Raw genomic sequence first — 24359 nt, 5'->3', positions numbered from 1 at the left:
CAGACGTGCATCCAGGCCTTGGAAGGAAGGGATGCAGCACTTCTGGGAACTTGGGAAGGATGGATAATGACTGGTGGCACAGCCACCACCAGGCCAGGCAGGCAGGAACACCTGCAATACACCTGGCAAGGGACAGCCTTGTCCCCCTGACACCCACCCTGCTGGTCACCCCCTGGTTTTGAGTTTGCTGATGGTTTTAACTTAGCTGCAGGGTGAGACCTGTCCATGCCCATGTGCACAAAATCAAGTGTCACCTGGCTTTACAAACCAAACCACGGGAGTTCCAAACTCTGCTGAAGCCAAGTCATTGTAAAACTCGCTTGGGTACAGCTGCATCAGAGCTTGGCAAATCTTCAGGCTGGGTTTTCTACACTTTACTTGCCAAAGCAGGTTAAGCATTCTTGTAAAAATTAGCAGGAACTAAGTGATGCTGTCTTTTAGGGAGGAAAAAATGCTGCCAGTGGGCTGATAAACAGCACTTAGCTCCAGTGAAAAACAAAGGATCCCAGTTCCAACACTGCTCAGGACTCCAAACACTGGAGCTGATGTCTTTTGCAGATGTTTTTTTCCAACATAACCCCGCCTGTCCTGCATCCCTGTCAAAGCACGCTGCCCCATGACCTCCTGCTTGCAAAACCACTTCTCATTTCAGCAGTGACTCTGCAGACACCAGCTCCACAGAAGAACAAAAAGGCCCAACACTCACTAGCACCAGGTTACAGCCTATTAACGAGAGCGGCCTCGTTAACACACGCCTACACACGCTGATCCAAGCTCCACTGGCCCAGAGTCACCATCACACCCACAGCAGCGACTTCACACTCACTTGCTCCTTCAGCTGCTTGATGGATTGCTGGAGAGTCAGGATCTGGTTGAACAGGGGGCTCCTGAGGGTGTTCCTTAGGACAGCCAGGTTTTCCTGGTGCTGGGAATCCCTTTTCTCCTGCAGCTTCGCCTGCAGCCGGTCCAGGATCTGCAGCACCTGCTGCTTATCTGCACCACAGACCAGGCCAGGTTAGGAATGGAGCTGCTTGGCTCAGTGCTCAGCAAAAAGAATCATTTTCAGACCACTTACCTGCTGCTGGATTTTCTGGCATGTTGAGGGGTGGTTTTGGAATTGATCGGAATAACTGAGCTGAGATTTAAAAAAAAAAAAAATCAAATTAATTAATGATAGATCGAAACAGATCAGTAACACTTGATAAATGCAATAATACCATGCTAACTACAAGAAGTTTAATTAAAAACGACAAGAAATTTAATAAAAAGTACTACTACCCCTGTTGTTTACCCAAAGTATTTAACAAAGCTCTCAACATAGCCTCAGCACATCCAAAAATTTTTCCTTCTTCCACGTGCTTTTCCTTTCACACACAGGAAGGAATATGAACAACTCTTCCAAACATAAATAAAAATGCAGGTTATGAAAAAAAAAAACAAACCTGAAAAGGAAAAACTGAGACAGACATGTTCAACCAAATTATTTTAAATATCGACATTAAAGTTGTGATCTTCACAGCTATACACAGAGCTAAAATCTACCTATTATTTAGAAGATATTTTCCACCTGATCATTTGTAGACAGTATTCTTCAGATCATTTGTAGACAGTATTGCAACATTCTGGATGGCAATATAGGTGAAACTTTGTGTTTCCCCATAAAACACTGAAGTTCACTCATGGGACAGCACGGAATTAAAGCCCAAAATCTGGCATATTAATCCCTGTTCCAACACATTCCTGAGGAAGATCTGTTCTAATCACAGCCTGATTTACAACAGGTGAAGGAAGCCTGTTCTCCTGCAGGTGTTTGCCTTCCTCTTTTCTACATATACGAACAGCAAAATATACTTTATTAAGCTTTTAAGGAACAGAATTTCCTTTATCAAGCTCCTCCACAGTGCCAAACAGAGCAGGTCTCCAACAGGGGCTGAGGCCTAGATGGCAGTATAAAAACAACAGACTTGCAATTAGCAGAGATGATAAATTTGTACCCTTGCTTGCATGTTATTAAGTTGATGTGGAGCCTGTCATTCTGAAATCTATCAAGGCAGCTCTACCAAACAAGTTTCCTTCACTTAGTACAAGCTCCTCTGAAAAAAATGCAGCCATTTAACAGCACAATTTACATAATTTTAATTCTATCCAGTATATAAGTGTGTAATTTCAGAATAATGCATTTGGAATTATTTTGGAACAAGACTAGCCATATCCCTCTCTCTATATAAAAGCTTTTTATTTATTTTCTAGTGTTGCAGTTCAAGAGGAGCAAGGGTCACGTGGTGAACGTGACACCAGGGTCAGCACATTCCAGGGGCTCTCTCCCAGCAGGACCTCTGACCCTTTCAGCCCTGCCTCTGATGCTCTCTCTGCTCACACTGAAAACATCTGGAGCTCTGGGAGGACACTGCTATATTTACCAAAATATGAATTATGCAGGTGAGCAGCATTCCTTCTCCTGCAGAGTCAGGTTAAGTTGATTTACCTAATTGGAAAAAAGAAGTGGATGGAGGCGTGTCACAAACCACAATTTCAGATTTATGCACCCTTTCCTGTGCACATGCCAGCAGCTCTGGCTCCTGCAGGAATTCCTGCAGAGCTCGGTGCCTTTGTGTGGTTTCCACCTAGGGCCAGGCAGAATGAGTCTCTTTGCAAGACTCCTAACAGATTTAGGAGGTCATTTTAAATCAAACTCGTAGCAAGAGCTGAAGCAGCAGAGCCATACAACCCCCTGAAAGATTTTCAGGAATGCATCTGCACTTTTGGAAGTGCTGCAGCTTTATTTTCTTTTCCATTCGAAGTAAAACACTTCTAAGAGCACAGCAGCTTTTGATTCTGTGCTGAGAGCTGATTCTGAAGAGCAGATGAAAACACCATTTCCTTACACACTCCTGAGCCTTCATCAAACCCAGAAGACAAAACTTAACCTCCTCGACTGAAAATACAGCATGAACCTTAACAAATCAGGACAAAGAATATGGAAATTTGTTCTTTCTTCCCTGTTTAACTTCCCTCCATTCACTTTCCTCCTCTGTTTTTCTACCTCTCATCACCAGTTAAAAGAGGAAAGCGAGCAAACCAAAAGGAGAAAGGCATGGAAAATAACTCCTGTGAGGAAAAGTGGCTTGAAACACCTTTAAACCAGCAGTGGGGAGAGGAAGAGATTAAACCCAGAGAAGAAATCCAGCATGGCAGGAAATAACAACAACCTGACAGCACCGTGCCCACCCAAGAGCCAAAGCCAAGAGGCTGGCCCAGCTCCCCAGCCCTCTTTTGTGCATTTATTCTTCCCTTTCCATTCTCCATCTGATCCCACAGTGAGCTGGAACAGGCAGCTAAACACTCAGAAAGGATCCTTCACGTTTGGGTGGGGTGAGCTTTGTGCCCAGTGAGCACTGGCAGGAGGGGGACAAGAGGGGACAGGGTGACATGTCCACACCTCACAGCAGCACCAAACTGCACCACCAGCAACATCCGTCCCCAGCCCAAAACAGCCTCCCAGTGCTGAGCTAACCACCCCCAAAATTCATCTTTTTTCCTTTGCTGGGGGTGTAATAATAGCAATTATCCAATGGGGAATGACCTGAGAAAACTGGAGATTTACATTTAAGGAGAAGAATTATAGGTACGAGATCTTGGCTCCATCAAGGCAGAAGTTCCCTGGAAAAGGAGGTACAAAACAGGAGAAAAAAAAAAAAGATTAAAGAAAGTTTCAGCTTCTTGCTCGAGCTGCTCCAAGTGTCCCTAAGAGCCACTTCTGCCACTGGATGCCCAAGTGGATCTCAGGTGATATAACTGAATAACAGGTCAAGTTTACACAGCACTTTGGGGTTCCTCGTGATCAGAGCTAGCCTCCAGACAGCTTGCAATGCTTTTTAGTGATTTTTTTTTTTTTTTTTTTTGTGTACAATATGTTAAAACCACGCTCAGTATTTCTTTATTCTCCTTTCTTCCATAAGAGAGTGGGGAGGAAAAATTAAAGCAAACAGAACAGCTCCTTCTGGTGTGATGGGATCCCTGAAAATACAAACTAATTTAGAGTTTTCAAGTCATGGATAATTGAGGACTGGTCTCTAAGACCTGCTTTTGGGCACCAGAGAAACTCACAACTCCAGGTATTATTGATCTCTATGTTTAAGAGCCCAAACAATTTATCATTAAACGCTTTCCAAACGCACTCTAAGTTCAGGCAGAGTGTCAGCATCAGTTGATATATTAGAAAGTCCATTCCTAGGCATTAATTATGAAGAATGATCCAAAACACTTTGGTTTGTCCTGTTAAAATCAGTTAGTGCACTCCACATCCCAGCTCCAGTCTCCAGCTCCTATGGAAACCTCAGTTCAACATTTATGTCACAACTTCCAACATAACCATAAAATCATCGAGGAAATGATGAATTTCAGGAGGTTGAGTGCTTTGTAACCCCAGGACAGCATCCAACTGGGGTTCCACTGTCTTCACTTCTGAGAGCTGAACCCAACACATCCGAGGGAGTGGGAAAGCTTCAGAAGGTTTTGTATGAAATCCCAAGACTTGGATCTTCTTCAAAAGCAGCACAAGGAAAAAGGAATTCCCCCATGCTGGTGCCAGCAGAGGGTCATCAGAAGAGCTGAAAGGTTTAAGTCTTCCATTGCCATCACCCCCCTGCCACTTGCACGGAGATGCTCAGCCCTGGCACATCCCAGAGCCAGAGGGGAGCACGGCATCCCAACATCCCACCAGCAGCCTTGACAAACAGCTGCCTTCCACAAAGGGCTGCTGGAAGCTGGAAATGGAGGGCTTTGCTGCTGGAGGAGGACACAGTTCAGCCAGCACAGATTCTTCTGCCCCTTTTTCCCCACCCATCCACAGCCACCTCTGCCCCACGTCCTTCAGCCTGGCCTCCAACAACCTGAATCCCTCCAGGAAAAGTCCAGCCTTATGGGATGTTCTCCCCACTCAGCCTGGCTGGAACCTTTGGGGATATTAAAACCCAGAGGTGCCTAACTAACTGCTGCTGTTTCTCAAAGGCTTCTATCACAACCAGCCCCAGCAGCCAAAGGGCTCATCCCGATCCAAAGTCACCTTTCTGCACTAATGCAGTTGGAATTTTTCCTGGCCCTGTTATCATGAGTGACTAATACAGTGCATATCGTCCTCCTCATCACAGAGACCTCTGACTTGGAAAATTTCAGTTTAAAGGTTGATAAAAGCAAAAGCAAGGGAAACCAGCATTTGTTAGTGTGATCTTAATCCTAAATTGTCCTAACATGCCATGAGCTGAACTTCAGATAGCCAAAATTTTATAGTTTACATGCCATCAAGTGACTCCATACTGTGAAAAACCACTATTCTAACATGTGTTTTGCTCAGTTTTACTTGTAATGTACAGAAAAAAAATTACTTATACTGTAGAGAAAAAAATTCAGTCAGAACAAGCACAGCACATACACACCTTTCCTCTGAAACCACCTGAACGCTGTGCAGGATTTACAAAAATGCTGTTGAGTACACACTGAGTGCTCCAGGCATTTGACAGAAGGAAAAAAATTGAACACTTCTGTGAGTGTGAGTACCTGAACGCTCATACACCACACATCTCCAAGGTGCAGTGGGTCACAGCTAAATATTGTTGAAAATAAAGAAAATACTTCATGGGCAGGCTGCGTTTTACACATGATTAGTGACTACAGGAGGAGGAAAGTGAGGAAAACACAGCACTCTGCACCTGTGATTACCAGTCTCGGTGCAGATCAAGAGGAGCCTCACTCACTCTCCAGGCACGGTGACTTTAGCAAGCAGAACCTGAATTCCTGTGGACTTCAGCCTCCGGGGAAGCGCCGGTGTGGGTTCTCTGCTGTCTGACAGAAGTTGGAGCTCATGCCAAAGCTGCTCTCCACCAGGCAAAAACATGGTCTCAGAAACCTGTTCTCACGGAAAACTCGTTCCCAGGACCTAAATATTGTCATTCTCAGTAAATCTTAGGTACTTTGATGACAACTAACAAATCGCTTCGCGGGGAACAGAGCTGTTAGACCTGGAACCATGCTGAACTTTCAAGGGTCACAAATCAAAAAGGAATGCGGAAGAACTGTGTTCCATTAACCACCCATAAACAAAGTAAAAACCTGCTCTGCTAAGAATCCCTGGGCTGACAGGCACTGGATGGGAAGTGTTGCAACAGGTGTGTTACTTCCCTCCTCTCCTCCCCTGAGCCAGCCTCTCCGAGCAATGGGAACACAACAACACAGCACCAGGATGGCTCCAGTGCCATGGAGAGCCCTTGGCTGCCATCAAGGAGTCACACAGCCCTGCCCTGTCAGGCTCTCAGGGACTTGTTGAGGTCCCTGGTGCCAGAGGGGCTTTCACATGGGGAGCTCTGGATGAGTGCAGGCTGGTATCCTGGCCATGGCTAGACTGGCCAAGCTGCTGTTCACAGGCCTGGCTCTGGAAGCAGGAGATGGTTGGAAACCCTTTGAGAATTCCAGGATGGGTCACGTTGGAAGGAAACACAGCTGGGTCATCTGGTCAACCCTCCCTGCTCAAGCAGGGCCATCCCTGAGCACAAGGTACAGGATTGAGTCCAAATGGTTGTGGAATGCCCCCAGTGAGGGAAACTCCACACCCGCTCTGGACAATCAATTCCAGTGCTCTGACATCCTCACGGGAAAAAAAGCTCATCCTCACATCCAGGAGGAACTTCCTGGGCATCAGCACCTACCCACCACCTCCTGTACTATTGCTTGGCACCACCAGGCAGAGCCCAGCTCCATCCTCTTGGCAGGCTGGCATACTCGTCACAGATAAACACAGGTTTTATCCCCGTGTTTCAGGGGATAAAACACACACACATTTCACCCGGTGATCCACATGGCCGTGTCCGGAGGGGAATTCACCCCTGGTCCACGCCGACCGCCCGTGCCCCCCTCCCACCTCACCCCACCCACCCGTGCCATCCCCGGGCGGCCGCGGTACCTGCGGGCGGGGCGCGGGGAGCTCGGGGTGCGGGGAGCTCGGGGGGCCGGGATGGCCGGCGGCGCTCACCTGGGCGGAAGCGGGAAGCGAGGGGCGATCCCGGCTCACCTGCGGCGCAGGAAGCCGGGGCGGCGCGGCAGGAGAGCCGCCTCCCGAGGGACGGCCGGGGCTCGGCCCCTCCCGGCCCCGCGCTCCGCCGGGACACGGGCTCCGGCCGCCGCGGGAAGTGCAGCGCTTGCGGTTCAGAGCCGAAATTTACTTTTTAGTCTATTTCCAGGTGAGCCTGACCCGCCGTGGCTTGGATCTACCGTGTGGCCTCCCCAGTGAAGGCGAACCGCGTGTGTAAATATTGTAGAAAGGCTTATTTTTCACTTATTTGCAGCACATCGGTGTCCAGACTCAATGATAGTCTGTGATTCTGTTTTTTGAACTCCCTACAGAGAGGCACGTACAGCCGGCATGGTGTGAGGGCTCTGTTCCCTTTGGACACAGGGGTGTAGATTCGGGTGAACCTAATATAGGTAAAATAATATTTTTGTAATAATATGCTGTGCTCAGTCCCAGCAGTGCAGCCCCCACTACTTCACAGAAGGGAATGGGAAAAAAACATAGGAAAACTCAGATGGAGTAAAGGGATTGCAAGACTTCTCCCACAGCACCCCAAAATACACAACGTCACTGTGGCTTCCAAGACACAGAACTATTGTCCAGGATGGCAATAGAAACAAAATTCTCCTCCTGCTAGTCACAAAATAGTGAGCAAGCACCATTTTAGTTGAAATTAATTGTGTGAACTGTGTGTGCTTTCTGAAACCTGTACATTAGTCTGCTGACTTACTAAAATTATACATATACACACATAAAATAGTCAAAGTTGATAAATACAATTTTTATTCTGCTACACAGTTTCATGAGCCCGTCTGGCGACCTTACACGGCCCCGCTGGTTGAATGGGGTAACAAGAGGTTTGGAAATCAATTTCTCATGAGTTCAGATTGATTTCCCCCTGTTCTGGCACCCGTTTGGTTTCACTGAGTGGTGTTTTGCTAAGAACACAGCACTCCATCCCCCTTCCAAAGGATCCCGAGCGCTCAGCTGCCCGGCCCGAACTCTCACTTTTAATTAATGTGGCGCTCGTGAGAAGTGACAATTTTCCTGACAGTGATGAACAGCGAGCGGTGTATTTATCCACGCCAGGGACGCGCCGCAGACAGAAGAGCCGGGCACTTTTCCCATCAGTGCACCTCTGTCTCCATCTCCCAGGGCTGAGTTCATCCCAGAGCACGCTCCGGCCCTGCCCTTTCGCTTCCAGTCGCTGAGAGAAGTATCAATTTTCATTTGCATGCTTTGCCCGCTGAACTCCAGGCTGCCAATTCAGTTGATGCGAAATCTCCCCAAAAGCTGTTAGATGGCAATATTTCACATCGCTGGCTGAGCTCTTTGTCAGCCATCCACACGTTTTAAATCTGCGTTTCCGCGCATTCTTGGAATATCTGGTACCTTCTTTGGTACTGACAGGCACCAGACAAGTCACCACACACCAAAATAATGCCCAGAAAACCCAAAAGACTTCCAGAAAGGATGGGTAGTGATGATCTTCTCCTCAGTACTATTTCAGAGTTGCTTTTCCAGCTTTTTAGGTTCGGTTTTCCAGTTTTTAGGCCCCTACTTGTTTTTCAGGAAACACTTCTTGAGCAGATGTAAACTTGGGACAGTGGTGTTGCCTTTCCTGGGTGTGTTTAATCCAAAGGACCTCTCCATCTCCTGTAAACACTCCAGGATCCCTTAGCAGTTCCTAAGTGGAAAACTGATGCCTTCAAACACCAAAGAAACCTGAAATAAGCACAATAGAAAAACAATGAATAACTGTCACGTTAGGGAGAATAGGAAAAGGTTTGTAATCACCACAAAATACTTTGTGAAGAGCAAAGGCTGATGAAAGGCTTGCCTGCTCCAGGAATTCGGTATTAATTTAAAATTTGAAATAAAGAGCATTTTTAACAATGCAGTTTTGTGTGAAAACAGGTTAAGATTTTCAATTTATTTCTTTAATCTGACTGCTATGGGTGTGCTGGACACAGTGTCAGCACACTAGGCCCACCTGGATGACAGGGGATGCAAAAGTCTGGGTTTAGCAGGTTTGGAAGGTCACACCTTTAACTTCTGCTGGGCTTTTTCAACACATTATTCAAGTACCCAGTAAACTCCAGACACCAGCGGGTACACGCAAAGGTGCGATTTCGCTGGGTGGACCAGTGCTATACCGTGGGTGTTTGGAAGAGCGGGCAGGGTTCACCTCACCCAGCCCCACCGCTCGGTTCAGGGCGAGTCCTGCCCGCGGTGCCAGCACCCGGAGCGGCCCCAGCCCCGCTGTGGGAGCCGCCTCAGGGCTCCTCACGGCTCCCCTCCATCCCGGGGCCCTCACACCCGACATCTTTAGTGCGGGCAAGAGAAGGGCCGGTGCCGGCCGCCGGGCGCGGCCATCTTTACTCGGGGCGCGACCCGTCCCAGCGCCGGGCCCTGCGAGCGCCATCTTGAGTGAGGGCGCGCTCTGCCCTCAGCGCGGCCTCGTCCGCCATATTTAATGAGGTCACTCCTCACCACTCCAAAAAAACCCTGAAGCCCCCCCAAAAGCCTAACCCGTACCCTCAGCAAGCCACGAACACCTCGGGATCCCCCTCGGTTTCTCCCCGCAGCCAGCGCGAGCTCTCCCCGCGGCGGAGCCGCTCCGCTCCTCCCCGGGTCAGCTGACGGCGGCGGCGGTCCCGTCATGGCCGCCCGGAGCGGCGCGGCTGAGGCGCTAGTCCTGCTTCTCCTCTGCTTCTCAGCCCTGGAGGGAGCAGCGGGCTCGGAGCCGCCGCTCAAGTGCGAGGAGCTGCGGCTGGGGCAATATCCTGAGCGGGGCCGGGGTCGGATCGGGGGCGGTTGTTGTGGCAGTGGGCCCGGTGTGAGGGGGGGCAGCGCTTGTGGGGAGGGGAAGGGGCGGTGGGGACCGTGAGGGGCCGGGCAGGACCGGGGGGTCGGGGAGAGCTCAGGGTGGGAGCCCCGAGGGGGTCTCGGCTGGCAGGAGCGGGACAGGGCTCCTCAGGGTGCGGGAATTGAGGACACGGCCTCAAGCTGCGCCAGGGGATTGTTCAGGTTGGACATCAGGGGGAATTTATTCACAAAAAGGGTGATTAGGCGTTGGAAGGGGTGCCCAGGGATGTGGAGGTGTCCAAAGAACGACTGAGTGTGGCACTCAGTGCTCTGATCTGGGTGACAAGTAGGGCATCAGTCCCAGGTTGGACTCGATGGTCTCAGAGGGCTTTTCCAACCTAATTAATTTTGTGATTTCTGGTGGTACTGTTCGTGCCCCAGCGCGTGCTTGGGGTGTCCTTCAAAGAGATTGCTATGGGATGAGAGAGCCCGCTCTGCCACCACTCTGCCTTATTTATTATTTGCAGGAGCGAGACGTGGAGACTTTGCCATTTTTTCAGGAAATAATGTGTTTCTGTGCCCTGCACAGCTCCGAGGAGCAGGAGGTGTGAGGCTCCTGGCTCTCCAAGGCACCTCTTGCCCTCCCCAGAACATGTTGGTTGATGGCAGCTGACATTTTTTGATGATCAAAAGTGTCAGGAAAGCAAATCTTGGAAAAGCTTGCCTCATCTCCTGCTTTACTTGGCTGTGGGAGTTGAGACCTCTGGAAGTCAGTTCCTTCTCAGTTTGTTCCTGCACCAAATTCCTGGCGTTTCAGATGCTCATTTTTACGCATTCGTTGAATTTTGCGTGTTCCCGTATATTAAATTTCCTCAACCAAATGCCTCAATTTCAAGGCACTGTGGTATTGAAATAAGGGAACAAGACCAGATGAGGCGTGTGCTACCTTGTTGCCTCCAAATACAGAGGCTGTGACTGATAAATATTGTAGTTCCTTTAGGTAGTGCTGACTGCAGCACTAATTAAACGTGGGGCTTATGCGATATATTGGTGTATTAAATTGGATTAGCAGATTTGCTGCATGGTAATGTGCTGCTCCTCTTTTGGGGGATGGGTAGGCACCAACATCAAGGTGCATCTTAAATCCTCGGGGTTTAAAGAGGGTGGAATAAATTGCTGTTAAACCTGTTGTAGTGTTTGATATGAAAACTGTTTTCCTCAATTACCTGAACGTATATGTGTGATGAGCCTAAAATAGACAATAGCACACAAGAACCAATGAATTGCACAAATCACACAGCATATGGTAAGGATTTCTAACTTATATATTGATTAACTGTGTTTTTTCCAAGGAAGTGTTCAATTTACCCGTTTGTGTATCTACTTGATGAGCTGTATAAAAGATGGGATTAGTAATATCATTAGTCTGAAAGCCCAAAACACTTGTGTGGATTGGGTGCTTTACTAAACAGGAATAAATACTCTGTCTCTGATTGGTACTTTTGTAAGTGAGGTTTCTGGTAAATCTCTTCAATGTATGTTACACCCTTTAGGCTCTGTCCTGCACCACTGTGATTAAAACAAACCATTCCTGTCATACTGATTTTGCATATAATTATTAAAAGAATTGACATGTGACAGAACAGCCTTCAAAATCTTCTAATTTTAAAGGTTTTTTTTTCTTAAGGCAACATAGTGCCTTCCATCATCACCAGGTTTTGGTGCATGAGGCTCTATTTTGAAAGCACATTTATTTGATGTTCAGTTCTGACATACTTCAGAGCACAACAGAAAAATTCATAACTTGATTACTTATTTTCCTACCTGTGCTTAACTTTGATGTTCCCAGGCATTGAAATAAATGGTCTGTGTTTGATGGCACAGCAAATTCTCTATGTGCACCCCTGATTTAAAATCATGGAATTACAGAATAGTTTGGGTTGCAAGGGACCTTAAACCTCATCCAGTGCCACCCCTGCCATGCAGGGACACCTTCCACTGTCCCAGGGTGCTCCAAGCCCTGTCCAACCTGGCCTTGGACACTGCCAGGGGTGGGGAGCCCACAAAATTCATGTGTGTTCATATTTTGCTTCCTATAAGTGCTGACTGACTTTCTTCTGGGATAGTGAAGATAATTTCAGACACTGGATGGAAATACTGTCCACAATGTATCCTTTAAATAAAGTTTTTTCAGTTCTTTCCATCATTTTAACATTGTGTCCCTGACTATAAATGGGCACTCAGAGCCCAGAAAAAATACTGCACAGTTTGAGATTGATCATGACTCAAGATTATCAGTTGTTAAACTAATTACCATGTGATTGTATTTAATACACTGCACTTTTGAACAGGAGATAAGCTTCAGAGTAGAACAAGTGGCTGAATTAATTAACACTGTTGCTTTGTGTAGCATTTTTACACACACACACCAGTTTTTAGATTGTCCTCACAGTATTTGAATTGCTTATTTTCAGTATTACCTAAGTAATAAAAAATTAATTTCTGGATCATACTTGAAATACTGCAATTTCTGATCACTTTCTGTGATCCCTTACCCAGACAAACAGGGGTTTAATTCAAAGCAGCAAGGTGACGTCATTGAGTAGAAGGTTTGGAGTCTTTGGAGTGACACTTAAGTTATATCTTAACTGTGCTGGGTTTATTCTAATAATGGAAAACAGCTTCTTTGCTTAATTTACTTTACAAAAAATAATGTTTATTTTTGTAATTGCCTTAGATTAGGCACATTGATCAGTAGCATCATGGAATGATTTGGGTTGGAAGGGACTTTAAAGACCATCTCATTTCACCCTCTGCCATGGGCAGGGACAGCTTCCACTATCCCAGGCTGCTCCAAGCCCTGTTTAACCTGGCTTTGGACACTTCCAGGGGTGGGGTATAAAATCCATGTAAGATTTTAAAGCAGTTAAGTCCACACATAACTCAAATCTTATTTTATTTTTTGGCTATATGCAATATGGATAGGCATTAAAAAAATCCATCTCTTGCCTGTGTGCATTACTGGAAAATCTGGAAAGAATGTTAAACCTGGCTTGCAGTTTTATTGGAATTAACCAACAGGACTCACAAGTACTGAAGGCTGATAGAAAGTGGGTAAAGGACAGATATTTTTTCCTTTAAAACAACAGACTACAGCACTGGAGAGTGCCTAATATTCTGGTAATACACTGCAAACTTTAGCAGGTGTGACTTTCTGCTGTGATTCCCACTTTGGTTCCCCTAAGAGTCAAGAAAAATGGAATAATTTGGGTAGAAAGACCCTTCAGGAAGTTGCATAGTCCAGCCTCCTGCTCCAAGCAATGTTGGCACTGAATTCCAACCAGGTTGCTCAGGGCTTTGTGCAGTCAGACCTTGAAAACCTCCAGGGATGGTGATGGCATGACTTCTCTGGGCAACTGGTTCCAATATTTGACTGTTCTCATGATGAAAATCTTCTCTGTAAGTCAGCTTCAGATTTCTCATTGACTCATATTGATGCCAGAGTGGAAATTACAACAGAATTGGGGCAGCAATTAGGTTTGTATATATTGCTTAAAATGTAGCAAAGAAAAACGAAACCACGAGTTAGTGGTAGGACTGGCTTAAAAAATATTTTAAACAAGTAATTTTGTGTGAACTGTGCTTTGTATCAAGACTTGCACAGTAGAACCTAATTTGTTTCACTTGTGTGTAGTCAGAAAACTGCTCTGAGTGTCAGTTACTGCTTAATATCAAATCATTTTTTGTCCTCAGTTCAATGTCTGCCAGCACCAAATATTACTTGCAAAGATCACCTTGGCATAGAGAAAGTCTTTTCGGGACGTGAAGTTGGATTTTACAAGGCCATTGAGTGTCGCAATGTGTGAGTACTCTTTGGATCTGAAAAACTGAAGTTTGTCCAAAATTGTATGCTGTGTTGGCAGAAGGAAAATAGAAGTAAGACAGAACCATGCACATTTTGCCCAGTAGTTAATCCCCTAATAAACACTACAAGGATGCAACACAGGGTCATGGCAAGGGTTGGGTTGGGAGGGACCTTAAAGCCCATCTCATTCCATCCCCCTGCCATGGCCAGGGGCGCCTTCCACTAGAGCAGGTCACTCTAAATGTGCATGGTCATATGGAAATCTATCAGTCTGTCCTTTTTTTTGTTGTTGTTTAGTTATGTTTGTGTCTTTGCTTCACCTCATTCTTTTACCTTTGCTTTACTTTGTACTTCAGCTTGGCAAAATGTTGCTCCAAATGCGGAGGCCACATTTCACATGTGTTTAAAATCAGCACAGTTGCTGGAAGGAGCTGTTGGGGACACCCTCCATCCCCTTCCCTGGCAGACCCCAGGACATCAGGGAGCTGCCCTGGGTTGGAGCTGCCTTGGATCAGTTTCGCAGTTTGAGTCACAGTACAGTGGCTTCAAGTGCCAGTGCCAGCACAGGGATGAGGGTGACTCAAGGATAAAACAGAGAGGACAAAGGAGGGCTGGACAGGGCTCTGCTGCTCAGTGCTGCATGCCAGTTTAAAGTGTGCCTGTAGCTGCTGCTGAAGTTCTGTGATGCATGAATTTTAGGGGAGCTTCAGGGTCTCCGCAGCTCCCCCCAAAATCTATAACAGAAACTGTTTCTATTTTGAAACAACTTTTGTGTTTAATCCAATCCACAGTGCTTGTTTCTGGTACATGAATGGTGCTCCTTTTTGTAAAGCACATTGTGAGTGATGGAGAGCTCTGGATACCAATAAATGTTCCAACTGGCCAGTGCTAATGATCAGCCAGCACCTGTCACTACCATTTGTCTCCTCTTTTTCTGGGATTCACACTGGAACTTTTTTCTTTTGTCCTACTGGAATCCTTGGGAATTAATACTGGATACCTCCCTATCACTCTAGTGGGCAGATAACTCTGATGTGCTACTTGCTGCTCAGTAATTTGCCTAACTCAGAAGTACAGCTCTGCCTCTTAGTTTCATAAATATTTTCTCTGTATTTAGTCTTCTCAGCAGTCAAAGCTCAGCAAACTGAAGAAAACATATTATTACATCTAATCAGATTTAAATGCCAGCAAAGTAGACGTCAGTCACATTTTTGTCCAGAAACAATTGTGTTTCAGTCCCATCTGTGATGGGGGCTGAGGAGAAGATGAGCTATACTAGTTTAGTGAAATTGCTTCCTCTTTAGATTAGATGGAAATTTCTATGTTTGGAGGTTTTTTGTATACGTATTTTTTTGGTTTAGTATATTTTCTAGAAACACTTTTTCAAGGTAGCTTTTCTTTACATTTATTTATTAAAATCCAGGTCTGTAGGCAGAGAAATGTCTTCCTTCCTACAATATCTGTTACTTGATCATGACTGTTACTATAATGAATAATCAATGGTTGCACTGCCAAAACAACTCGTTCTGACTTTTCCAGTCCCTCAACTGTTGGTATGGCAGAAAGAGAAGAGAACCTTTTTTGGACTGAAAATTCCAGTAAAATACAGCTGTGAACATAGATAGAGTTACACAAGGATGTCCTTCATAATGTCCTAAAACCAGTAAAAAATGGCAGCAAGATTAATTTCACCATCCTTCATCTGCACACTTATTTAAAAAGTGGTCCAGTCACTGACAGACCTTTTATGAGACACTTTGAATGTTACCTAAGTGTTAGAAATATTGTTTTAAGCAGGAGTCTCCAGCTTACTATTACAACAATTGCCCTGCCTTTTTTATTGGTTTTTGGAGATTTTCCAGCATCGTACTGAGTTTTGGTAAAAACTGTAACTGTAGAAATAACTGCACATTATTTAACCAGAAAATTAGTTTGAGAAGGCATCTTCCCATGGCAGGATTATCCCAGCACAGGGACAGCAGGTGAATCTCTATCCCCATCTTTTGTGAAGGACAAATCAGCAAGCTGCCCTTAACCAAAAATGTAATTTAGTTTTGGCTAAGTTCTGGGGTCCGGTTATTTTAGAACAAGGCCAGGAGATGTTCCATGTTTGTGTGAGTGAATGTGTTAAAGTTCAGGTATCCTAGTAATAATTCAAGGAAAAGCTTGTAAGGTTATTATTCCAACAAAGAGGTACTAGGAGTCAAGATTGCTTAGGTTTGGCTTTAATCTGGTGTTCTGGAGGTAGATCTTATTTTTGGCCATATTCTAGAATCCCCCAGATTGGCATTATCATATATTTTACTTAATAAGTGCAGGCCCTGATGCTGCAGAGTTAAAATGTCCATTGTTCAAGTGTTGCCATTCCAGGGAGAGAGGCCATGGAATGATTCTGTGTTAAATTCATGGGGTTTGGTGTGGACAGCAGAGCCAAGAGACCCTGGAAGAGCAACCTACAGCAGCACCTGCTCTTGTCAACTGCTGTGGAAGAGCTGGGAGGAAAGGTTTTTAACTTGGCAGCTGGAAGAAGTGCATGCAGAAAAGATAAAGGTTGGATGAGGCTGAGGAGCAAGAGAAAATCAAGAGGAACCGACAAGAAATTGCATCTTTTTACCCAACTGTAGAAATTCCTTTAAATGCTCGGGATGTGTAATTTTCCTACTCACTGGTTTACTCTTTGTGCATGTTTTTGTCTGAAGGAGTAAGGCAAAGGAAACAGCAGAGTGGATGCAGCCTTGTTTGTTACAGTGCTCTCATGCTTCCCCTTCATCCTGGATTTCTTCTGCCCGTCAGTTTGATGTTGATGAGATTGCAGAAACTGTTGTGCTTTCAGAAGCATCTCGGTGCATGGGCAAGGGCTCAGTTTATTGCTAGCTGTGATCAGGAGCAAAATTAAAACGTGTTCCCATTTTTTATGTAACAGCTCTTTTTATGCTTTAGTGTCCTTGGAGGGCTGTTGACACTTTGTAGTTGATAAACAATTTCCAACAGTTTACCTCAAGTTTTAAATAAACCCATTAGTGTTCTTTACAGTGGAAACAAGACAGTTCTAAAGATGATAATTTACGTTACATTAGGTTCCAGGAATGCCCTGTGTGTTCCGTGTTGCTAATAAACACCAAGTAACAAATACTGAGGTAAAAGTCACGGTTTAATCACTTAATGTTGCCATTAGGTTTTAAAGTCAGCAAATTTAGATAATAAGCAAAAAAGGTAGGTCTCTACTTGGCATTGAAAATGCTTAATAAAAGTGCTTGGACTTTTGTCAGCTACTGTCTTTTTGAGACTGTTTTATTCAACTGTCAAACAAGAGTTTAATTTGGGCCTATTAAATAATTGCTGGCACGTAGTGGTGCACGTATCAAAACAGTGAATTACTGAATATTTTTCAGTTCTAATTACATTTGGGTTTGCTGTTCAGGAGCTCGCTGTTGGCCGAGGCAGCAGTTCCAGCATTGAGAGCAATATGTTTTTAGCTCCCTTATTAGTGCAAGGTTCTCCAGCAGGGACTGCACTTACAGGTGGTTTGGTGGCTGCATCGCTCCAGCTGTTGGCAAGAATGGTTCCAATTAGGATAAGTCTGAAAAAGTCTGTTCTCTCTGTCTATTTTGTATGACTAACCATGGGAAGCTTAACTTGAGAGTGCCTCTTTACCCCCGTGCATCTCTGTGCTGTCAACAGTTCTTTTCATTGTGACTTTGTGCCATTTACAGTGTAATGAGTGAATCCAAGACTTACTCTTTTTGTTGAATCCTTCCTGCAGCTTCTTCAGCCGGTGGCCATGGTTCATTTCTCCTTCAGATCTCATGGCAATTACTGTCTCTGCTGACATCTCACCTGCCTGTCCTGTTCCTCTCCATTTGGCTGCATGTGAGACTAATGCCTGCAGACAGTATTCACACACCTCCTGCCTTCCTGGGCTTGTCTCAGTAGGGCTGAACTGTTAGGAGCTGCTCTGTGGAGCTGGGGATGGATCAGCAACTGAATTATGTCTTGACAAGAAATCATCATTTAGTTTCAGAATAATCTGTATTCTGTAAGAGTACAGTTGAGTTGCAGCAGCTGAGGTTCCTTTATGGAGGATGCCTTCCCAGTTTGAAAGCTTAACATTATCAATTCCGTGGCCGTTAATTGAAGATAAATAACAAGTCTGTTGTTTTTATTTAAAACCAGAGCAGCAGGAAAATGAGTCACTACTTTAACAGTCAAAAGTATGAGTGGATATATTTTGCAGTCATTATCTACATTGCTTGTTTCTTTTGGCAGAAATGGATACTCCTACAAAGTGGCAGTGGCTCTGTCCTTATTTCTTGGATGGTTGGGAGCAGATAGATTTTATCTAGGATATCCTGCATTAGGTAAGTTTATTCCTTAATTTTTTTTTTTGAGGTAAATCTTATTCTTATGACTGACTTGTATGTGTATACTCTTATTTTGAGTAATGAAGGCTGACAGTCACAGTTTTAATATTTAAAACTAGAATCCTTACTTCATGGTCAGGCGAGACAAAGTGCTGCATTATCCTCAGCTTGCTCTTCTCTTGGAGTGCTGACAAATGGAGATGCAGCGTCCAGCAGATAAAATCCTAATAAGCAAATGTGGTTATTGCTACTCAAAGTTTTGCTTTGCATTGATGTTTTATCACAGCATTTTTTGTGAGGCACTGGAGCAGAAGTGGCTTTGCCTCACGTGCCAGCCTTAAATGAGACTTGACTTCACCAGGAAAAGAATGGACAGATTTTACAGCAAACCTGGTGTTTTGGGAGGTGGAATTTATTCTGGCAAATGCACACCTTCAAGATAACTCATGGTATTAATAACAATTCTGCAGAAGCTGGACTTCTAATAAAACCTCTCTCTGGTTTTTAGGACCTCATTCCCAGGATGATGGTGCCACTGACTTTTAAGTAATGGAAATACCTTATTGTGACAGGACTGCCCTCACTGGCCTTGTTTCTGGGCTGGACAAAGGGAGTGAATTTAAGTATAGATAGGATGGAGCAATGATGTGGAAAAGGCTGTATGTGTTGCTGTCCCTTCAGCCAGAAATTTTGAGTTTCTGCCCATTAAATGCCAACTCTTTTAAATGACATCATCTGTCCTTTTCTATAATCTTGATTAACATCCATGTCTTTTATCCCTGGGATTCTATAATTAGCATTTACTTTGTCCATCTGTGTCACAAAAAGATACATTTTTGAAAGCAGGCAATAAGGTGCTTTATTTATTTGTACTACTGGATTTGGAATAATAATTTGCAGTAATTATTCTTAATGTATTGTGGTAATATAGATTCATAAATCCTTAATTCTTTTGTAGAAGTTCTTTATGGCTAATGCTTTAACCCTACTGGATAATACTGTAGTCAGTAGCCAGAGCTAATATTTAAAATTAAACTCTTCCAAAGCCAGATTTTCAATCTTTTGAAAAGCAAATAGATAAGAGTAGAAAAGAATAAAAATCAACTCATTGAATTCCTTTACAGTGGCTGATTAGGGATTTCTTAGGTCATCTGTGCCTTGGCAAAAAATGGTTAAGAAAGGTTAATGGCACTGAAATCTTTTTTGCAAGTGTAACGAAGACTGTAAATGCTCTTTGGTTTATTTTTTCCCCTTCTCTTTGTTTAAAGAGCACACAAATACTAACAAGCTATTGAGTATAAAGAAATCAGGAAGGCAACCTCTTCCTCTCCCACACACTGTGAACCAAACCAGGAGTTATTACTGTAGAACAACACTATTTTTTTCCCTCTGTGCTTTAGAGCAGTTTATTTTCTCAGTGTGATCTGCTTGTAGGGAGGGAAGTGAGGAGGAAGGAAAAAAAGCCAACTTTACCCTGCACTCCACAAATAAATGCCAGGTTCAGACACAGTTCCTCCATCCATTCCCTTAAGTAAAGGTTCCAGTGACAGGGACACCTTCACTGGATCAGCTTGTGCAGAGCTCCATCCAGCCTGGACACTTGCAGGGATCCAGCCACAGCTTCTCTGGGCACCAGGGCCTCACAGGGGAGGGTGCTCATGGAATTCTCTTCCATGGGAGACAAATCCAGGCAGTGGGATGCTCTTCCTGCAGGGATGCAGTTCCTCCCCTCCTCTGCCCCTGTGCAGCCCCATAAACAGCCCTGGGGAGAGGAGGTGCTTTAGAGACACATTGGTGCTCTGGAGAGAGAGGATTAACCAAGAGATTCCCTTGGAATAATACTCATAAATATGTAGTTCCCTCTGGATCACATATACATACATAAATATATACCTATATACATATATATATACACCTATATACACATATACATATATACCTATATACATATATATATAGACATATATACCTATATACATATATACCCATATACATATATACATATTTATTCTCATATCTATAGTTCTCTCTGGATTACATTCATTGTACAAGAAACTATCAATATTAAAAAAAAAAAAATAAATTTAAGCCAGCCTCTTTTTTTCTGAAGGCATTTTCCAAATGAAGTCTGCCTTGCAGGACAACTTCCAATAAAACATTCAGCTGTCAGTTGCTATTCCCACATATTTTCTATTAATCTTTCATTTATTTGTATAAAACTGAACGTTTTTGAATACAAGTTAAAAAGAAGTGTTTATATATTTTAATATATATTCAAAAGAAATTCATATTTCAGCAAAAATGTAAAAATTATGCAAAGGATTGTTTTCTAAAGTTGTATGTTCTGAAAATCAAATCAGTATGTGCTGCAACCTATGAGGTGGTAGAAAGTCTCTTTCTATTCAGAAGTAAATTTTTCAGCTCAAATTGGGATTTTTCTGTCTGTGCCTCAGTGAAAGGAATATTTCAGTAACCTGATTATCAGCTTTTGCCTTTCCTTGTTTAAGAATATTTAGATGTTAAAAAAAAATGTTAATATTTAAAATCTTTAAAGTGTGTTCAGGATGTAGAAATAGGAATATGTGGTTTGGTTTTTTTCCCCTAATAATTAAAGAAGTTTAACTTTAGGTCTGCTTCTAGATAGATGCATATATATAGATATATAAATACACACATTTTGTGGGGTGAGGGGAGAGTTTGGATGTGATTGCCACCAGTGATGAAATCCCAGGGATTGCCTAAAGGTACATTAAATTTTACTTTTCTTTTTTAGGTTTGTTAAAGTTCTGCACTGTAGGGTTTTGTGGAATTGGGAGCCTAATTGATTTCATACTTATTTCAATGCAGGTAAGTCAGGGCTTTCAAAACAAGATACAAATCTGTGTTTTTTAAAGCTTTGATTTGATTACTAACATTTTGTTAGCATTTTGGCCTTAAGAACCACTGGATATTGAAAAATCAAGGCATTTATTTTGGCTCTGCTTGTAGATTGGTGTTGTAGAATATAGACACAAAATATCAATATATTTACTGTTGGAATTAAAACTTAGATTAGCCATCTATAAATAGTGACAATGAATAGCTTGGAAGCCATAGCACCATAAATCCAGGTGGTCAGAAGCTCTTTGTGTGAGGCAGAGTGTGGGGCTCAGCATGGGGTGTCCTGCTGCTCCCAGAACCCTCGGGTTCTGTGTTTGCCTGTGCTTTATGCTGATGAAAGGAGACGTTGCCACTTCCATTTCCCACCTCTCCTGCAAATTCAAGTCCCTCATCAGCAGAGAGCTGTGACTGAGGGATTCACGAGGGTTAAATCCCCAGCTGGGGTGACATCTTGTGACATCATGAAATTGCCAAATTGTTTTATTCAGCAGCGCAGCCATTTAGCATGAATTGCAAATCGGCTGTGATGAACTCAAAATCCGTTGTGGGTATGGGAGTTGTTTCTGTGGGTTTGTAGGAAAATATTTTAAAAGTGTGCACTTTGGATCTGTCTTTTGTGTGCATTCTCAAACTCCTTTCTCTGCTCTCTCAGTGATCCTGCTCCAGAGCACTTAACAGATCCAGTTGAGAGTATCTTTCATCTCTCCTTGTTGATCTCCCTGGTGACTCCACATCAATTTAGCACTTCCAGAACAAAAACTCCATGATCTTTCCTCCTCCTCCTCATTCCTTACCTGTTCAGTATTTCAAAGACACTTGTCATCAGCCTAATTCTCTGCTGCCGACCCTCCTTTGTTCAGGAAAAGTGGTTTGGAGCCCACTCATTTGTTAGGCTGGTTTTGTGCCTCAAATCCTGGTCGGATTAGCCGAGTCCCAGTGCCTGGCTGTGTAATTTGGTTGATTAGAAGCCCAGGGGAAATGTTCCTTCTGAGACAGCGCTGGCTAAAACAGTTAAACTGCAGCATAACTTCAAAATAAATCTAGTTTCTGTTTGACTAATTAAGCATGACTAATTTTATGATGGGAAAATTAGCAGTAATTGAGACATTAGCACAAAGTATATATTTCACTTCATATTGAAAAGTCTTGGTTCCTTTTTTCTGTTGCAGATCGTTGGCCCTTCCGACGGCTCCAGCTACATCATCGATTATTACGGGGCCAGGCTGACCCGGCTCAGCATCACCAATGCAACCTTCAGGAAAATGCAGACCTACCCCTAATATCCCTGACTCTGGCAGGGAGTGGCACAAATCCACAGGTGCAGCTGGATTTTACAGCTGGATCCACTGGAATTGCTGAGGATTTACTGATCACCCCTCGTCAGAACCGGAATATTAAAATGCACGGTGAACAAAGATGATAAAATGTGGAAGTTCCTCACGTGGACAGGTTTGCCTCAAAGGTGGAACCTTGGGGCTGCTCTGTTTCTGGGAGCAGAGGGTTTTGTTGCTGAGTTACATCATCTGTGAAACGTGCAGACTGTTGCAATTTGCACTGATGTTGTGTCTGTGTCATTTAGAGTGTTACAGAGAGCTGCAGAGAGAGTTGTTCATAATAAATATACAGATATTTATTCCATTGAAATTTATAAGAGTTTTAGCATGGATACACCTGGGGGTCTGTCCATGTGGCAGTTTGGAAATTAACTTGAATATCCCCAACCACACAAACTGCCTTTTTTTTTTCCCATCCAGTTAAAACCCAAAGAGCCCTAAATCTTAGGCTGGTGTAGCCTGTGAAATTGTGTTAATTAAAAGAATTATTTCTTTAAATTTTAGTCAAGTTGCAAAATTTGGTCAAGTTCTGATCAACAGTAGAAATATGGATGTGTAAAAAACAGAACTGTAGATGACATATCACAAAAGAAGAAGGGTGAATGTTGGGGTGCCCTGAGGTTAGAAAAACAAATAATTGTACTGCTTATTTTGATTTTTTTTTCTTTCCTCTCTTGCAACCATCCATAGTGAAATAAATACCTTTTTTTTCTCCTGAAAATAAATTGGTGTGTGTGTTTTACAGCTACACAGTGTCCAAAGAGTGAATTCTTCATACTACTAAAGCCCTTAAAAGGTTCTTATTTTGGGTCAGTTGTGTTTCAGTGCAATAAATTCAGTATCTTCTGAAGCAGTTTGACCAAAGACTTTTGGACAACCAGGATTTCACTGGATGTTCCTTTCAGGAAAAGTATTTACACACAGACAGAAAACATGTCAACAAAATCTTCATGCTGTTTGACCAATTTTAAGCATCCTCTTCACCTTCTAATGAAAACTAGCACTGACTGAGGGAGAAACCCACGCCATAGGAACTTCAGTGTAATTTTTTTTTTTTACAAAAGTTTGGGCTTTTTTTTTTTTGTTTGTTTGTCAGGTGAAACTTTCAGCCTGTCATTAATATATCCACACTAACCATATTTTTAAGGGAATTCCCAAGAATGAGATTCCTAAGTGGATTTATGAAAGCACAATTTGTGGGGTTTAGGCTCTTTTTAACCCACATTAAGCCCAGTGCACAGAGAGCTTTGTAAAGAAATCCTGTTTTTAACCCAAATCAGCATAACCTGACATGTCACGTAATGAGAATAAACCACAAGGAATACTTTGTGCTTAACGTTAATTCTTCCCTTCACGCAAGAAAGATGTGGTTTTGGAATCCTTCCTGCCATGCATTTTCCTTGCGGGTTCAAAGAGACAGGAACACTCTGTCAGCTCCATTCCCTTGCCTGATATTTGTTCTGTCTCCCTTTGCTCCCTCTCTCACTGAATGCTCTTTGTGCTCATCAGTTTTGTTCCCTGAAATACTTTGAAAAACAAGGCAGGAAGTGGATGGAAAGTGGATGTTTGAATCAAGTAAAATCTCCTGCCTAAGATCATCCTGTGACTTGTCTGCTTTTTGTTTTTCCAACCCTGAAGCTGATAATGAAGCTGTGAAAATAAGAAGATGTCATGGATGTTATAATAAAAAAATAGCCTTGGGCGACTTATCACACAAGATTCCATTCTAAAATGTGTCTCCAGGTGTGCAAGTAGCAGAGGGCTCGACTTGGTGATTTCAGAAATCCAGGCTGTGCTTCGTTATCTGTAAAAAAATTCCAGGAGCTGCTTTGTGTGAATCAGGTGAAAATAGGATTTTAGTTTTGAGGTCCATGAGATGCTAATCCCAGAAGCCAAGCAGCCAGCAGAGAAAGAGCTGCTGGTCCAAGCTGCAGTGCTTGTGTAGGAAAAGGCATGTCAGGAAATCAGAGCTGCTGTGGGATCCTTCCCTGCTGTGGGATCCCTCCCTCCTGTGAGATCCTTTCTTGCTGTGGGATCCCTCCTTATTG

General features: G+C 43.7%; 2 protein-coding genes and 1 long non-coding RNA gene across 4 annotated transcripts in view; 1 reads left to right on the top strand and 2 right to left on the bottom strand.

Moving 5' to 3' along the window:
• The window catches only part of PATJ (PATJ crumbs cell polarity complex component), a 144993-nt gene extending 137577 nt beyond the window's left edge, over window positions 1-7416 (bottom strand). The window contains exons 1-3 of the mRNA XM_071435599.1: window positions 7408-7416; window positions 6956-7024; window positions 827-1003 (exon numbers count right to left, since the gene is read on the bottom strand). Coding sequence (XP_071291700.1) covers window positions 827-1003; window positions 6956-7024; window positions 7408-7416 — 255 coding nt within the window. The remainder of the gene's footprint in view (window positions 1-826; window positions 1004-6955; window positions 7025-7407) is intronic.
• Window positions 7417-7823: 407 nt separating this feature from the next.
• LOC139594568 (uncharacterized) lies at window positions 7824-9728 on the bottom strand. Its single transcript, XR_011680672.1, has 2 exons — window positions 9602-9728; window positions 7824-8788 (listed from the first exon to the last, which is right to left on the bottom strand). It is a non-coding gene; the product is annotated as an uncharacterized lncRNA (long non-coding RNA).
• Window positions 9534-23059, top strand: TM2D1 (TM2 domain containing 1). 2 transcript variants are annotated; one of them, XM_071436886.1, is made up of 6 exons: window positions 9534-9848; window positions 11108-11177; window positions 13625-13733; window positions 18003-18094; window positions 20871-20944; window positions 22147-23059. In XM_071436886.1, exons 1-6 carry the CDS (start codon window positions 9726-9728, stop codon window positions 22255-22257), a joined length of 579 nt encoding a protein of 192 aa, XP_071292987.1. In that variant the 5' UTR covers window positions 9534-9725; the 3' UTR covers window positions 22258-23059. The 2 variants fall into 2 exon arrangements, with proteins under 2 accessions (XP_071292987.1, XP_071292986.1); XM_071436885.1 differs by having other exon boundaries at window positions 9544-9844; window positions 11104-11177.
• Window positions 23060-24359: the final 1300 nt, after the last annotated feature.

The sequence above is a fragment of the Agelaius tricolor genome, unplaced genomic scaffold, assembly GCF_023055355.1.
Source record: "Agelaius tricolor isolate 1412-34295 unplaced genomic scaffold, bAgeTri1.0.p SCAF_11, whole genome shotgun sequence".
NCBI lineage: Eukaryota > Metazoa > Chordata > Aves > Passeriformes > Icteridae > Agelaius > Agelaius tricolor.
This window is presented reverse-complemented; position numbering and strand designations above follow the sequence as displayed.

What these genes read in the sequence shown, in the direction of transcription:
- TM2D1 (XM_071436886.1), top strand. Translation starts at nt 9,726, where the DNA reads ATGGCCGCCCGGAGCGGCGCGGCTGAGGCGCTAGTCCTGCTTCTCCTC. An exon ending in AGCTGCGGCTGGGGCAATAT is followed by an intron (nt 9,849 to 11,107) that starts CCTGAGCGGGGC and finishes ACCTGAACGTAT; the next exon opens with ATGTGTGATGAGCCTAAAAT. An exon ending in TCATACTTATTTCAATGCAG is followed by an intron (nt 20,945 to 22,146) that starts GTAAGTCAGGGC and finishes TTTCTGTTGCAG; the next exon opens with ATCGTTGGCCCTTCCGACGG.